The sequence below is a fragment of the Mirounga angustirostris genome, unplaced genomic scaffold (assembly GCF_029215605.1).
Source record: "Mirounga angustirostris isolate CCGP_5_RB_7025 unplaced genomic scaffold, mMirAng1.0.hap1 SCAF_9, whole genome shotgun sequence".
NCBI lineage: Eukaryota > Metazoa > Chordata > Mammalia > Carnivora > Phocidae > Mirounga > Mirounga angustirostris.
In genome coordinates this window covers 108618461-108634366 of record NW_026991717.1, presented here as the reverse complement: position 1 = coordinate 108634366, position 15906 = coordinate 108618461, and the positions used below count along the sequence as shown (strand labels likewise).

General features: G+C 40.6%; 1 protein-coding gene across 2 annotated transcripts in view; it reads right to left on the bottom strand.

Moving 5' to 3' along the window:
- MTHFD1 (methylenetetrahydrofolate dehydrogenase, cyclohydrolase and formyltetrahydrofolate synthetase 1) overlaps positions 1-3898 on the bottom strand; it is a 67334-nt gene extending 63436 nt beyond the window's left edge. For both annotated transcript variants that reach the window (XM_064571161.1, XM_064571162.1), the window contains exon 1: positions 3741-3898. In XM_064571161.1, the coding sequence (XP_064427231.1) occupies positions 3741-3781 (41 nt within the window). In that variant the 5' untranslated portion in view covers positions 3782-3898. The remainder of the gene's footprint in view (positions 1-3740) is intronic.
- Positions 3899-15906: the final 12008 nt, after the last annotated feature.

The following is a 15906-nucleotide window of genomic DNA, read 5'->3' as shown; positions in this document are numbered from 1 at the left end:
TAACACATGAAAGAAAGATCTTCTGTAAGTACAAAGAGATCTTAGTCTAAAATTGTGTTAGTAACGGGGCGCCTAGGTGGCCCAGTCGTTAAGCGTCTGCCTTCGGCTCAGCTCATGATCCCAGGGTCCTGGGATCAAGCCCCGCATCGGGCTCTCTGCTTAGCAGGGAGCCTGCTTCTCCCTCTCCCACTCCGCCTGCTTGTGTTCCCTCTCTCACTGTCTCTCTCTGTCAATTAAATAAATAAAATCTTTAAAAAAAATAAAAAAATAAAATTGTGTTAGTAGGAACTAACTGATCGCTTTAAAAGGTAAGCCAAGTCAACTCTGAGCAGGCTGGTGCCCTTCTAGTACCTGGAACAGTCTTTCCCAGAAAATGCTTTCAACCCTTATAACCAAATCACTACCATACTTCAATGATGAGAACTAGATTTACATCTAAGGTTTTAAATAAGTGGTTCTCAACTTTCAGGATGCATTAGAATCACAGAAATGAGCTTTTAAAAGATTTAGGGAATATTTGAATGCAGTGGCTTATTGCTAGCAATTCCAATTAAAACAGTCTGGTGTGGGCACCCAAGCACTGATATTTTTCACAAGTACCCTATGAGACTAAATTGGCAAAACTCTTGGAAAGACTGGCAATTTCTACTAAAACCGATCATACATTTTTGTCCTACTACTCTACAGTTCTACTCTTAGATATGTAACCACCAGAAATGTGTATATGTCCCACCAAAAGACATGTAAAAGAATGCTCATGGGACACCTGGGTGGCTTAGTCAATTAAGCATCTGACTTCAGCTCAGGTGGTGATTTTGGGGTCCTGGGATCAAGTCCCATGATGGGCTCTCAGCTCAGAGGGCAGTCTGCTTCTCCCTCTCCCTCTGCCCTTCCCCCTGCTCGCACTTTCTCTCATATAAATAAAATCTTAAAAAAAAAAAAAAAGAAAGAAAAAGAATGCTCATAGCAGTTACAACTCATACCACCAAAAACTAGAAACTAAATGTCTACGGATGAGTAAATAGTGGCAAATTCATATAGTAGAATACAATACAGCAATAAGAATAAATGAACTACAACTACATGCAATATGAAATAATCTCAGAAACACAATGTTAATTGAATGAAAGAAGCCAGACACAGAAGTCTTTATACTGTACAATGCTATTTATATAAAGTTCAAAGACAGGCATTATTAATCTACAGTATTAGAAGTCAGGATAATGATTACCTTTGTGGGGGTGGTGACTGGAGGGTATAGGAAGGAGGGCTTCTGGGGTGCCAATGTCACTTCCTGATCTGGGTTACTCAGGTAAGTTCAGTTGCAAAAAATTCATTGAGTTGCATACTTGTGATAGGCACACTCACTTATGTCTTCATATTTAAATAAAAAATAAATAAAAACAAAAAGCTCCCTGAGTGACTTTAATGCCACCTTAATGTGAGTTCATGTTGAGAACCACTGAAATTGACCTCAAGGCAGCTATCACTGTCAAAAAGGATCAATCAGGGCGCCTGGGTGGCTCAGTTGGTTAAGCGACTGCCTTCAGCTCAGGTCATGGTCCCAGGGTCCTGGGATCGAGTCCCACATCGGGGTCCCTGCTCTGCAGGAAGCCTGCTTCTCCCTCTCCCACTCCCCCTGCTTATTGTGTTCCCTCTGTCACTGTGTCTCTCTCTGTCAAATAAATAAATAAAATCTTAAAAAAAAAAAAAAGGATCAATCATCCATGTATCCATTAACTCATTTCTAATCATTAACACAGCTAACATGTATTGAACACTTATTATGTGCCAGGAACAATTCTAAATGCTCTTCAGCTAAAAATTCATTCAATTCTCCTAACAACTCAATGGCCTAGATATTATTTTTATTTTACATCTGAGGAAGTTTTCGTATAGACAGGTTAACTAAATTGCTTAAAGCCACACAACTACTAAGGAGTGAAAGGTTTCTAGGTGTTTGGGATGTAGACATAAACAAGACAATGCATATATTTGCCTTTATGGAGCAAACAAACATATTTAACTTGCTCTCACTCAACAAAACCATATCCCTTGAGCACCTATTCTCAGTGGCCTGCAAGAAAGCAAGCCTAAATTAACTCTTCAGTCTTTTTATTTTTTTAAAGATTTATTTGACAGAGACAGAGACAATGAGAGAGGGAACACAAGCAGGGGGAGTGGGAGAGGGAGAAACAAGCCTCCCGCTGCGCAGGGAGCCCGATGTGGGGCTCGATCCCAGGACCCTGGGATCATGACCTGAGCCAAAGGCAGATGCTTACACGACTGACCCACCCAGGCACCCCTCAAACAGTCTTTTTAAAAGGAAGATTTTTGTTTATTTGTTCGTTTTTCAGATTTTATTTATTTGACAGAGAGAGACACAGCAAAAAGGGAACACAAGCAGGGGGAGTGGGAGAGGGAGAAGGAGGCTTCCCGCCAAACAAGGAGCTGGATGTGGGGCTCAATCCCAGGACCCTGGGACCATGACCTGAGCCGAAGGCAGATGATTAACCGACTGAGCCACCCAGGCGCCCCTAAAAGGAAGACTTTATCAGAAAAAGCCACTGGTAAAGGGAGCAGGTTTGACTATAAGCAAACAAAAAGCAAAGTCAAGCAGAAACAATGCAGTTTAGCACAGCACAAGGTGAAAAGCACTCAGATATAAGTATTGTGATTTCTAGTCTAAATGTCTGGAGTTCTTCTTTACCAACGTGATAGATTCACTACCATTTACTGTACATTTCACCTTCTTTGTCCACCATCTTTACCTTCCAGGAAAATCATTTTGCCCCAGGTGGGTTTCACCAACAACAACTCCCTAACACACTCAAAAACCTTTACTCACAGAGTTGGCAAGTTCACAGGACAATTACTATTGCCAATTACTAAGTAACTGGTGAGGTCAACGGTCCCAAGATCAACCTCAGGAGAGTTACACAAGATAAATCCTTCCCTCTTCTACTCTGGTATTTTTCCACTAGTCACCTCCCGGACAAAAAGCAGCAGGGTGCACTTCCTGGGAGTAAGTTTGGCAATCGTGTCCACTAGTTAAGCATTTAGATTTCCTGTAGAGGTAGAACAAACAGAAGTCAAATGCAATAGGGAACAGTCGCAGGACTCAAGAGCCAAATCTGAAAGTAACTCTAGGGCCTGAAGGGAGACAAGATTTTTAGGCATGAAACTGAAAGAAAAGGAAATTTATTACGTTCCACCTCAGCAAATGATGACTCAAGTGTAGTGGGGAAAGCCATGGCTACAAGGAATCCCTCCATCACTAATCAGCCTTATGACCTTGTCAAGCTTTTTCACCTCATTCTTTTCTCCTCACCTCTGAATTACAGGTTGAGGGGTAAACTGCATTAATGAGTTCTGACTACGGAGCTTCAGAGAGTCCCAGCCACACTCTTCTAGCAGAAAGCCGTCAGTAGCTGCATTTTGGGGAGCACAGTCGGGCCGGTTAAGAGTGCTGGTCCAAAACACAATAGCCAGCGGGCCCAGGCACCAGGCAGCCCTTCTAGAAACTCGCGGACTGTGCCCAAGGCCCCATTCTTTGCAGGGAACCGATCTTCAGGTGTGACGGGTTCAATACTATGTCCTCCCTCCCCACGCGGCTGGCCTTACTCTTGCGCTACATGTGTCCCTCCAGCAAAAAAAATGGGAACGTAGGGACCTGCACACTACGTTCAGAACCCTCGCCTGCAGCCCAACATGCTCTAACAACAATGACAGGTGCTTACGCGGAGATCACCTTCCCGTTCAGGATTTCCGCCGGTGCCATGGCCTTTATTAGTCCGCTGCCCACGATGGACACCACCAAAACTGAGGATCCACTAGCTCCAACAGCGCGCGGGACAGCCCAACCCACGTGTTTAGGGACTACTTCCCCCCCCACCCCGGAGATCTCGCTTCTGCGCCTGCGCCCCTCCCACCCCCGTCCCCGTCGATGTGCGTGCGCAGCCGGAGGACGGAAGGCCTTAATGTAGCGAAGAGCGGCGATTTGGACGTCGGTTGCCGCGGAAAGATGGAGGAACTCGGTGATGAGTGGCTGGCGGAAATGATTGGCTGGTGGAAGAAGCCGTTTCAGACAGCGCCTTCGTGTAGGGCGGGGAACTCGCTGAAGACGGGTCGGGTTTCGATCCCAGCCCTTCGTGGGCGGAGCGGCGGGCGGAGCCGGAGGGGCGATCTCGCGGGAGAACTGTTTCGCGCGCGCGGGAGGGAGGCGTGTCTCCTGGGATCGCTTGGGCTTTGGGAAAAGTGTCGCCCCGGGGAATGAGGGCGCGGCTTCCCTGGGAGAGTTCTGGGCAGGCTCCCGCGCGCAGGACGAGGTTGGGCTCAGGGCTGGCCCGCAGAGTTGAAACCTGAGGCGGCTTCTCTCCTGGCGTTCTAACTAGCCGCCCCCGCGCGCTCTCAGACTGGTGTGGGCTCCCACCCCTACTCTGAGTCGGAGGGCCCAGGTGGCGCCCGTCACCGTTTTAAAATCTCGGGTGACGCCTGCTCGGCCAGAGTCGGAGCCGGCGAGGTGTTGTAGGCCTTTCTGAGCTGGGGCGCCGGCGGCTGCAAGTGCCCGGGCGATCTCGGGGTCGGTCAGTGCGGGGAGGGTCGTCAGCCCAGCTAGCCTAGATTTTGTCAGCTCCCCGCGCAGATCTGGGGTTGGAGAGGACGCGGGCCTTATGTAAACTAACCCCGAGCCACCAGCCAAGCAGACACTGCGCCCCCGGCCCCCGCAGGCGTCCACCCTGCATACTGAGATGGGGCGTTTGTCCGCTCTGCTCCAGGAAACAAGCTGCGTTCTTACTGTGTTCAGGCTACAGTCATCCCAGTATAGCTCTGAAGTTATGTTGTACAGGGCACTTTGTTTATTTTCTTTCCCGGTATTATTGAGAGAGAATTAACATAAGGTATGTAAGTTTAAGATATACAATGTGATGATTTGGTACACATTATTATGAAATAATTACAATAAGGTTCGTTAACATCCCCATTCTCTCACATAATTACAGTAGCTTCGTGTGTGGCGGTAACATTTAAGATCTATTCTCTTAACTATTGTTAGTTATAGTTAGTCACCATGCTGAACATTAGATCCCCAGAACTTCTTTATCTTATACCTGGAAGTTTATACCCTTTAACCAACATCCCTACCCCCAGTGGCAACCACCATTCTATTCTATGAAGTGGGCTTTTTCAGCACATATAGGTATCTTACAGTATTTATCTTTCTCTTACTTCACTTCGCGGCCGCCCTCAAGGTCCACGTTATCCTAAAAGGCAGGATTTCCTTTTTCATAGTTGAATAATCTTGTGGCCACGTGGGTGGGTAGGATTGTGTATCACATTCTATCCATTCTTCCTCCCACGGGTACAGGTTGTTTCCATATATTGGTTACTGTAAATAATTCTGTAATGATCATGAGCGTGCAGGTATCTCTTTGAGATAGCGATTTTATTCAGGTCACTTTGGATTTGACCAAACATCTGAGTTTCTTTTATAAACCATGTTTTAGGGTAGCATGTTTCACTAATGGCAGAGCTCATCTTTTGCCCTTTTTCTTTGGGGCGGGAGGGCAGGGGGACTTCTGATAGGTGCTTTTGCCTTATTTCTAAATTCTGAGGATATTTTACAGTAGCCTCATGTATGGAATTAGAGAATCTCTTTTTTGCTTTATTAACAGTTTTATTGAGGTATAATTTATATGCCATGAAATTCGCCTACTTTAAGTATACAACTGAATGATTTTTAGTATATTTACATACTTGTACAACCACCACCATAGTAGAATTAAAGAATTTTTGATGAATTTTTTTCTGGTAATTTGCACAAGTGGACACATTAGAAACACAGCTTAGTCAACTAATCTTCAATAAAACAGGAAAGAATATCCAATGGAAAAAAGACAGTCTCTTCAACAAATGGTGTTGGGAAAATTGGACAGCCATTTCCTGGGGCTCCTGGGTGGCTCAGTCATTAAGTGTCTGTCTTCGGCTCAGGTCATGATCCCAGAGTCCTGGGATCAAGCCCCTCATCAGGCTCCCTGCTCCATGGGAAGCCTGTTTCTCCCTCTCCCACTCCCCCTGCTTCGCTCTCTTGCTGTGTCTCTCTCTGTCAAATAAATAAATAAAATCTTTAAAAAAAAAAAAAAAGACTGGGCTATTTCCTTACACCATACACAAAAATAGACTCAAAATGGATGAAAAACATAAGCGTGAGACAGGAGTCCATCAAAATCTTTGAGGAGAACGCAGGCAGCAACCTCTATGATCTTGGCCACAGCAACTTATTGCTAGACATTTCTCCAAAGGCAAGGGAAACAAAGGCAAAAATGAACTATTGGGACTTCATCAGAATAAAAGCTTTTGCATAGCAAAGGAAACAGTCAACAAAACCAAAAGACAACCAACAGAATGGAAGAAGATATTTGCAGATGACATATGAGATAAAGGGCTAGTTCTAAAATCTGTAAAGAATTTACCAAACCCAACACCCAAAGAATAAATAATCCAATCAAGAAATGGGCAGAAGACATGAATAGACATTTCTCCAAAGAAGACATCCAAATGGCCAACAGACACATGAAAAAATGCTCAACATCGCTCAGCATCAGGGAAATCCAAATCAAAACCACAATGAGATACCACCTCACACCAGTCAGAATGGCTAACATTAACAAGTCAGGAAACAACAAATGTTGGCAAGGATGCGGAGAAAGGGAAACCCCCTTACACGGTTGGTGGGAATGCAAGCTGGTGCAACCACTCTGGAAAACAGTATGGAAGTTCCTCAAAAAGGTGAGAATAGAGCTACCGTAGGGGCGCCTGGGTGCCTCAGTCAGTTAAGCAGCTGCCTTCGACTCAGGTCATGATCCCAGGGTCCTGGGATTGAGTTCCACATCAGGCTCCCTGCTTGGCGGTGAGTCTGCTTCTCCCTCTCCCTCTGCCTGCTGCTCTGCCTACTTGTGCTCTCTCTCTGTCAAATAAATAAATAAAATTTAAAAAAAAGAAAACAGAGCTACCCTATGACCCAGCAATTGGACTACTAGGTATTTACCCCAAAGATACAAATGTAATGATCCGAAGGGGCACCTGCACCCCAATGTTTATAGCAGCAATGTCCATGATAGCCAAACTATGGAAAGAGCCCAGACGTCCATTGACTGATGAATGAATAAAGGAGATGTGGTGTATATATACAATGGAATACTACTCAGCCATCAAAAATGAAATCTTGCCATTTTCAATGACATGGAACTAGAATGTATTATGCTGAGCAAAATAAGTCAATCAGAGAAAGACAATTATCGTGATCTCACTCATATGTGGAATTTAAGACACAAAACAGAAATAGAAAATAGAGAATCTTAGGGGAAGGGAGGAAAAAATAAAACGAGATGAAATCAGAGAGGTCAGACAAACCATTAGAGACTCTTAATCAGGAAACAAACTGAGGGTTGCTGGAGGGGAGGGGGGTGGAGGGATGGAGTAACTAGGTGATGGACATTAAGGAGGGCACGTGATGTAATGAGCACTGGGTATTATATAAGACTGATGAATCATTGACCTCTACCTCTGAAACCAATAATACATTATATGTTAATTAATTGAATTTAAATTTTTAAAAAATTAGAAAAAAAGCACAACTTAATACTTAATATAGTGATGTAATATAATAACTTAATATGAGGGCCTCTGAACACATGCCACTGTATTGTGTTTGACCAGAACAAGTAAAATTAAGAGGAAAATTGAATCAAATGTTCCTGGTAAATTCCTGGTAGGTAATAAAACTTCTGTGGCTTATAGTACCAAATAGATATTGACTATTTCAGGTGTCTTGTTTGCTGAGGAAGATGGCAAAACACCAATTTACAGATGGAGAAATAGACTGAAGGGTAACTCGCCCAAGCTGTATAGCTGTGCCTGGAATAGGCCCCAAACCTTCCTTCGTCTCTAAATATATTGCCTTTGCCAGCTCAACAGCCTGGTTTTCTTTTCTTATTTTAATTAATTAATTAATTAATTTATTTATTTTTATTTATTTGACAGAGAGAGAGCGAGAAAGGGAACACAAGCGGGGGTAGTGGGAGAGGGAGAAGCAGGCTTCCCGCTGAGCTGGGAGCTGGATGCAGGGCTCCATCCCAGCACCCTGGCAGACGTTCAACGACTGAGCCATCCAGGTGCCCCAACAGCCTGGTTTTCAATAATAATAATATCTTTGTATGACCTACATAATTCATTCATTCCTTGAGCAAATAGTTACTGAGTGGCTACTGTGCTAACAACAAAAAGTACTGCTCAAGGTGCTAGAGAGACTATAGCGAACCAACAAAGTTCCTGCCCGCGGCTAATATTCTGGTAAGCAAAACAGTGATCAATTAAAGAAATTTATAATTTTAGATATTGAGACATGTCATTTTTTAAAAATAGGCAAGCTAAGAGGATGGGTAATGGTGGTAAGAGGCAGGAGAGTACTGTTTTAGAAATTTGGTAAGAAAGGCTTCTCTGGGGAATCTGACTTGAGCAGAAATGCTCAAGTGAATGAATGAAAAGAGGAAGTTGGGGTGTAAGAGAATGAAAGAAAGGATTTGGCTTGAGCAACTGCAAAAGTGGAGTTGTCATTTATTGAGTTGAAATAAGATAACACTGTGGCAGGAGCAGGTTTTGAGTTTTAATCCAGTTTTAGATGTTTTCAGATGCCTCTTAGACATCCAAATGGAAATAGATATTTAAGTCCATGAGATTAGGTAAGAGTCCATGAAGGGGATGGGTGTAGGTACAGAGAGGACCAGGGACTGATTCCCTAGGGCACTTCAGTGTTTTTTTCAAGGAGATGAGGAGGAACCAGGAGGGCAGATTGAAAAGCAGAGTCCAGTGTGTTATGAGGAAAACCACAAAGGCAGACAGTTTTAAAAGACAGGTCAAGAAAGTGTTCTATGGGAAAGCGGTAATTCAAATATATTGCGGATTGGTCAAATCAAGTAAAGATTGAGAATCGATCATTTCACAGAGAATAGAAAGGCAAAATATTTTTATTCAAATGATCTTATTGGCATTTGCTTGAAAAAATATATATCCTTTTTGCAGAAGTTCCATTTTTTATAAACTTTTTAAGGGTAATTTGATAATATCTATCAGAAAGGTAAATGTATTCTTTTTTCTTTTTCCTTTTTTTAAGTAGGCTCCGTGCCCAGCATGGAGCCCAGTGTGGGGATTGAACTCACGATCCTGAGATCAAGACCTAAGCTGAGATCAAGAGACAGACACTTAACCAACTGAGCCACCCAGGTACCCCAAATATATGCTTTCTTTGACCATGTAATTGCACTTTTAGGAATTTATCCTAGAGTAATATTTACACATAAATACAAAGATATATGTATCAAAGTGTTCCTCACAGTGTTGATTTCAATAGTAAAAAAAATCTCCATCAGGATGGATATAGTTGTTAAAGGAGCAATAGACAGGTAATAGATGTGTATAGATGTATAGGATAGCTTTCACACATTGTTAAGTGATGAAAGCAGGTTATCCAATAAAATGTATAATATGAGTTAATTTTTGTTAATACATATAAAACAGGCCTTCTTTGACTATATTATCAAAAGTTGCCTGCTTATTTACCTTATAACTGTCATATTAGCCTATTTTATTCACAACACCTATTACTTTGTAAAATGATTTTTTAAATATACTTGTTCGCTTTTTCCACCAGAATGTAAGTTTTGTAATACATTTCCTGTCGTGTTCATACTTATATTCCTGCTGCTTGGGGATGTAATTTTTAGAATCTTTTTAGGGGGAAAAAAGATTATTTTCTTAGTTTAGTTATTAGCTATTACTCTCATTCCAATGAATGTCACTTCTCGCTGCCTCATTCTTACCATTTATAAATGAAGATAGTGGAACAGTCATTCTCAACCCTAAAGTCACATTAAAATTACTTGTGTAGCTTTTAAGAGAAAAGATTATGCGTAGCCTCCAATGTAGACCAATTTCAAGTCAGAACTTGTGGTGGGATCAGGGTATCAATATTTATTTAAGTTTTCTTTGAGACTCTAATGTTCAGGCAGAGTTGAGAACCACTAGATTAGATGATATTTGAAGTATAATCATAAGCATCTGGTGTCAAGAATACATAATAGGGGCACACTTTGTCTAGAGTAAAAGTTATTTCCCAAGAATTAGAATATCAGCGTTTCAGACAAATCATCTTTTGCTTTAGGAATAGCAGATTGACTCAATCACTTTCACCTCTCAAAGTACTTCTCCCTTGAAGAGGTGTAGGTATTGGAGACAAAAATTTAACCTATTTCAAGAATTTCACAAAGGGAAGATTTACTGGAAGGTTTACTTTCAGTGGGATCACTTTCTTAAGAGTTCTTCAGTTTACTAATGTGGATGAAAACCACTTTATGTTTTCACTTCATTAATTAGGGAAATAACCATAGACCTCACTGCATCACTCCAAGGAGGACTTTTCCCTTCCTTGGACCTCTGTGATGCGTTTACCTAGAAACAGCGTCTTTGATGTGCAAACATTCTATTGCAAATTGTGCAAGGCAGCCACTCAGATTGGACAATTCAGGTTTCTTCTGGGAAGTGAACTTTGATTTGGAATTTTCTCTTGTGCCTGATATGGTAAAAATTCATGGTTTTCACTTTCTGAAGCATAGTGAAGTATAGCATACTATATCTTTCTAATTTGAGGTATTGATAAATCTTATGAGCACATAGAAAAAATAGAATAGTCATGTACAAACCTACCACCACAGAACAATTATGTCATATTGCTGTATTTTATTTACTTTAGTCTCCTAATACATTTTTATTAAACAAGGTTAATTTGGGAAAACAGTACTATTATCCATATAAGTTAACTTTGTATTAAGGAATTTCTTTTCCTGTTGGGTTCTTTAGTTGTTTAATGTGTATTTTTTGTGCTCATTATGGGATGATAGAAATAAACCAGAAATAGATCCTGCTTGGGTGGGAGGGATGGGGTGGCTGGGTGATGGACATTGGGGAGAGTAAGTACCATGGTGAGCGCTGTGAATTGTGTAAGACTGTTGAATCACATATCTGTACCCCTGAAACAAATAATACATTATATGTTAGTTTAAAAAAATAATAAAAAAAAAAGAAATAGATCCTGCTCTCAGGTACCTTTAATGTAGTAGGAAAGATAAGATTTTTACATAATACAATATTGAATGAGATGACAGTTGAACTATAGATCATACACTACAAGAGTTAAAGAGGGAGATTACCCTCACCTTGCTGGAATCAGGGAATGAGGTGGTGTTTGAGCTGATATTGAAGGATTTATAAGTTAGTGCTTCTAGAGGTATAGTTTGGCCCACATAGTAGCCTGTTTTTTAGGCAATATGAGTGAAACTCATTAAGTAACTTTGTTTTTAATAGAGCATAAGATTCATAAAATGGTAAGGAATTAAAAGCAAAGAATAAAATTCTTAAGAAGTACTTTGTCTCCATTATCATTCTCATTCCAGGACTGAAGAGCAGTTTATTGTCCCTTTTCATTCACCAAAACGTAAGTTGTTTTTTGATTCTCCTCTTTGGTTCTTAGAAAAGGAATAAATGCAGTAATGATTTTTAGGTATTAAATAATGAAAATGAGGAAAAGACTAAAGTCTCATTAGAGATATTTGCATTCTATTTATTTATTTTTAAAGATTTTATTTTTTTTAAGATTTTATTTATTTATTTGACAGAGGGAAACACAGCAAGAGAGGGAACACAAACAGGGGGAGTGGGAGAGGGAGAAGCAGGCTTCCCGTGGAGCAGGGAGCCTGATGAGGGGCTTGATCCCAGGACCCTGGGATCATGACCTGAGCCGAAGGCAGACGCTTAAAGACTGAGCCACCCAGGCACCCCTAAAGATTTTATTTTTAAGTAATCTCTACACCCAGTGTGGGGCTCAAACCCACAACCCCGAGATCAAGAGTCACATGCTACTGACTGAGCCAGCCAGGCACCCCAGAAATATTTGTTCTTTAATAATTGCCTTTAATATCAGTAAAATGAAATAATACAGGAATTTCAAAATGGATTTCAGGGTTAGTGAATAAAATCAGGCCTTCATGCTTTTTGTTCCATGTTATTCAAATCATACCATCTTGATTTTCTTTTCTCTATGAAAATTCCTGTATTCTGGGAAAGTTCAATTTTCTGGAAGATACCAACCAGCAAAGGAAACACACACCCTACTTACATGCAGCCCCCCTAGCCCACAATTTCTAAATCTGCTTTCTCCTCCCCCTCTCCCATACATCCCCTGATCTTAAAAAAGAAATCTCCATTTTTTTTTGTTTTTGTTTTTATTACCTAATAAACACATGGAAGATAGCTTTCTTCTTTTTCTTTAACTTTAGAAAAGAAAGATAATATATGAAATTGAACTGGGTAGGAAATATGGATTTAAGGCAATACTGAAGTTCTTGGGAAACTGAATTTATAAAAATTATAATATAGGGGCGCCTGGGTGGCTCAGTTGGTTAAGCGACTGCCTTCGGCTCAGGTCATGATCCTGGAGTCCCTGGATAGAGTCCCGCATCGGGCTCCCTGCTCAGCAGGGAGTCTGCTTCTCCTTCTGACCCTCCCCCCTCTCATGCTCTCTCTCTATCTCATTCTCTCTCTCAAATAAATAAATAAAATCTTTAAAAAAAATTATAATATAAAGTTACATTTTACATTCCTCTGGGGCAGAAAGACTACTATGAGCTATCAGATGCTACATTATTAACTCATGTTAAACTTTTTATCTTTTGGCTGAATCTCAAGGGATATAGTTAGGTTTCCTGATAGAGAAATTGAAAATGAAGGATATTTGCAAGTAAGGTATGCATAAATATGATTAATAAGTAGCATTTAAGTATGATATGAGTGCATATATGTACATTAGCAGGCTGTTTCAACCAGTTACAATTTAAACAGTGGTTTGATACTATCTTTAGAAACTGGATCTGCCTTGTCTCCAAGCAACAGGTTCAGCAGGCAGCTCCTTCTGAAGTCTGGCTAAACTGTGAGGATCTGAAGTGGAACCTTCCTGAAGACATTGCTATTGTTGCTGGGCATACCTCAGCATCAATTCCTGACTGCTCTATGCAGGCTCTCCTTGGAAGCACCTTGGATCACCATTACTAGATCTGTATCATGCGTCTTTTATCTCCAGCATGTCAGGCCCTCTCCAATTTTTAAACCACTCAGATCAAGGAAGGCTTGCTACCGGCCAAAGCAAAGGGCTCCATGAGGCTAAGTCATCAAAAGTCAAGCATCTATCAGTTCACACATCTCAGAAAAATAGCCCAGTGGTGAGTTGTACACTGGCATTTATTTTTTGCCCCATTCTTAGAAGGTAGAGGTAAAACAACTCCTGCACAATTGAGAGCTAGAAGAAAGGAAAGTCTGGTTCTGTTTGCCCATTTGCCTATGCTAGCACCCTTTCATGTTTTTGCTAGTGAATGACCCAAGACATGAGGTTAAATGATCTTTCATTTCTTTTGATTCTGGCTTGACTCTAAAATAAAGAGCAGGGGCGCCTGGGTGACTCAGTCAATTAAGCAGCTGACTCTTGGTTTTGGCTCAGGTCATGATCTCAGGGACGTGAGATTGAGCCCTGCATTGCGCTCCGTGCTCAGCAGGGAGTCTGCTTGAGGATTCTCTCTTCCTCTCCCTCTGTCCCTATCCCCCTCTCACACTATGCATGCTCTCTCCCTTTCTCTCTCTCTCTTAAATCAATCAATCAATCAATCAATCAATCAATCAATCTTTTTAAAAAAATAGAATAAGGAGCAGTGAAGCATCTAAATCTAATGGAACCTCAAAGTGGATTTTATTTATATTTTGCCTTTTTGGTGGTTCTGACATTTCACTGAGGCCCAACAATCCCAAAACAATATAAAAGTAAACTCTAAAGGGCCTCTAAGTTAATTTGATCCAACCCCATAATTTTCTAAATTAGGAAATAACATGAGAGAGGCTACAGTGATGTGGGGGTAGAACTAAGTAGTCTGAGTCCCATTACCTTCTAGTGCACCAAATTACCCCCTTGGTTCACAGCCTTGTTTTATTAGGGTTAGACCCTAATGAGAATCTTCCTGAAAATTAAATATCCTCTTGGATCAACTGATGTCCTTTCCATTAATATTTTTAAGACCACGAGAAAGATCCACCCAGTCTTTACCGTAAAGCTCCTAGCGGGTGAAGCCTGAGCTTGGGATGAAGATGGGGGTTAGAATAGTTTATTTCCTCCTCCCTCTATTGGCTTTAAATGAGGATGACAAGCCTAGTTTCTTTGCTGGGAGAGGAAATGTTTTACAGTAAAAGTAAGTAAGTCGACAGATGAATAGATAAATGTTACGTGTATATATGTGTATATTCACACATACCCACCTCACAGGTTTAAATTTGACATTTCCCCCCAAATTTGCTTCACTTTTTTAAAAGAGAGAAAACTTCCAGAGCACCTGGCTGGCTCAATGGGTAGAGCATGTGGCTCTTGATCTCAGGGTCTTGAGTTCCAGCCCCATGCTGGGTATAGAAATTACTTAAAAATAAAATCTTGAAAAAGGAGAGAGAGAAAACTTCACTGATAACAGTTGAAGATTGTTTTGTAACTTTTGATCCCATCCCCAGTTTTTGGGATGGATGATTTAAAAATTTTAACAAGTAGGATCAGACATTAACCAGTAAAAATCTTTGCCATTCCTAACACTGGGGCAGGCCCGGGAGTCCCTGCTGTTGAGCATTAGGCATCTTGGTTAGTAGACTGAAGGGGGTGAGTACACCCAGGGTCTGAGGTGGGGAGAGATGGAGGTGTTGAGGTAGCTGCTATTACAAGGCTCTATGAAGTGTTATTTGACCATCTTGGACCCTTTTTTTTTTTCCTTTTCAGAGATAACTATTCTGAACTAAGTATATAACTATGTTCTTACATATATGTGGATACTTCTGTTTTGGGCATTTAAAAAATTACATAAATGATATTCTAGACATAACTTTCTGCTATGCTATTTGCATTCAATCTTACGTTTTTGAAAGTTGTTCTTTTTGATTCACATAAGTTTAGTATGTGCATATTAACTGCTGCATAGAATTTCATTACAAATTAATATATCACAATTGTTACACATTTTATTTTTTCTTATATAAACAAGCTGCAGTGAGTATTCTTATACAGCATGCCTCCTTGTCCATGTCTTCTAAATATGAAATAAAAAAATTTTCAAGCTGTATTTGAAAGAGCTGTCTACAAAAAATAAATTACAGGGTGACTATTTCTTATTTTTATAAATTAAAAGCCTATTGGATATCATAGTTATTATTTTTATTTTTATTATTGGTGTTTTAAATCTTAATGATATTGCAAAAAAATGAATATTTTCTGTACATGCCTTTCTTAAATAATGCTGAAAGCTAAATATGCATTGAAGTATTAAGAGGGAATAAAAAAATATTAAATACAATTATTTAAAAAAATGTGATACTGCAATGTACTAAATAAGACATCTAGCACATTTTAATCAATGTACTCTTGTGTTAGATCTCAGATATGCTGTCAAGTTAGTCATGTTAGTTCATTGTACATTATCATCTTTCTGTGCAAGGTTGCCCTTCCTTTTTTTTCCCCCATCTCCATTTCTATCTCCTCTCAGTCTAATATGTTTGATATATGTCTTTGAATATATATGCATCTTTCAAAAGTATCTACTTTTGTGTATGAATTTATTTTTTAAAATATGTCATACTTAGAAAATTTTAAAATGTATACATACGGGGTGCCTGGGTGGCTCAGTCATTAAGCATCTGCCTTCGGCTCAGGTCATGATCCCAGGGTCCTGGGATCGAGCCCCACATTGGGCTCCCTGCTCAGCGGGAAGCCTACTTCTC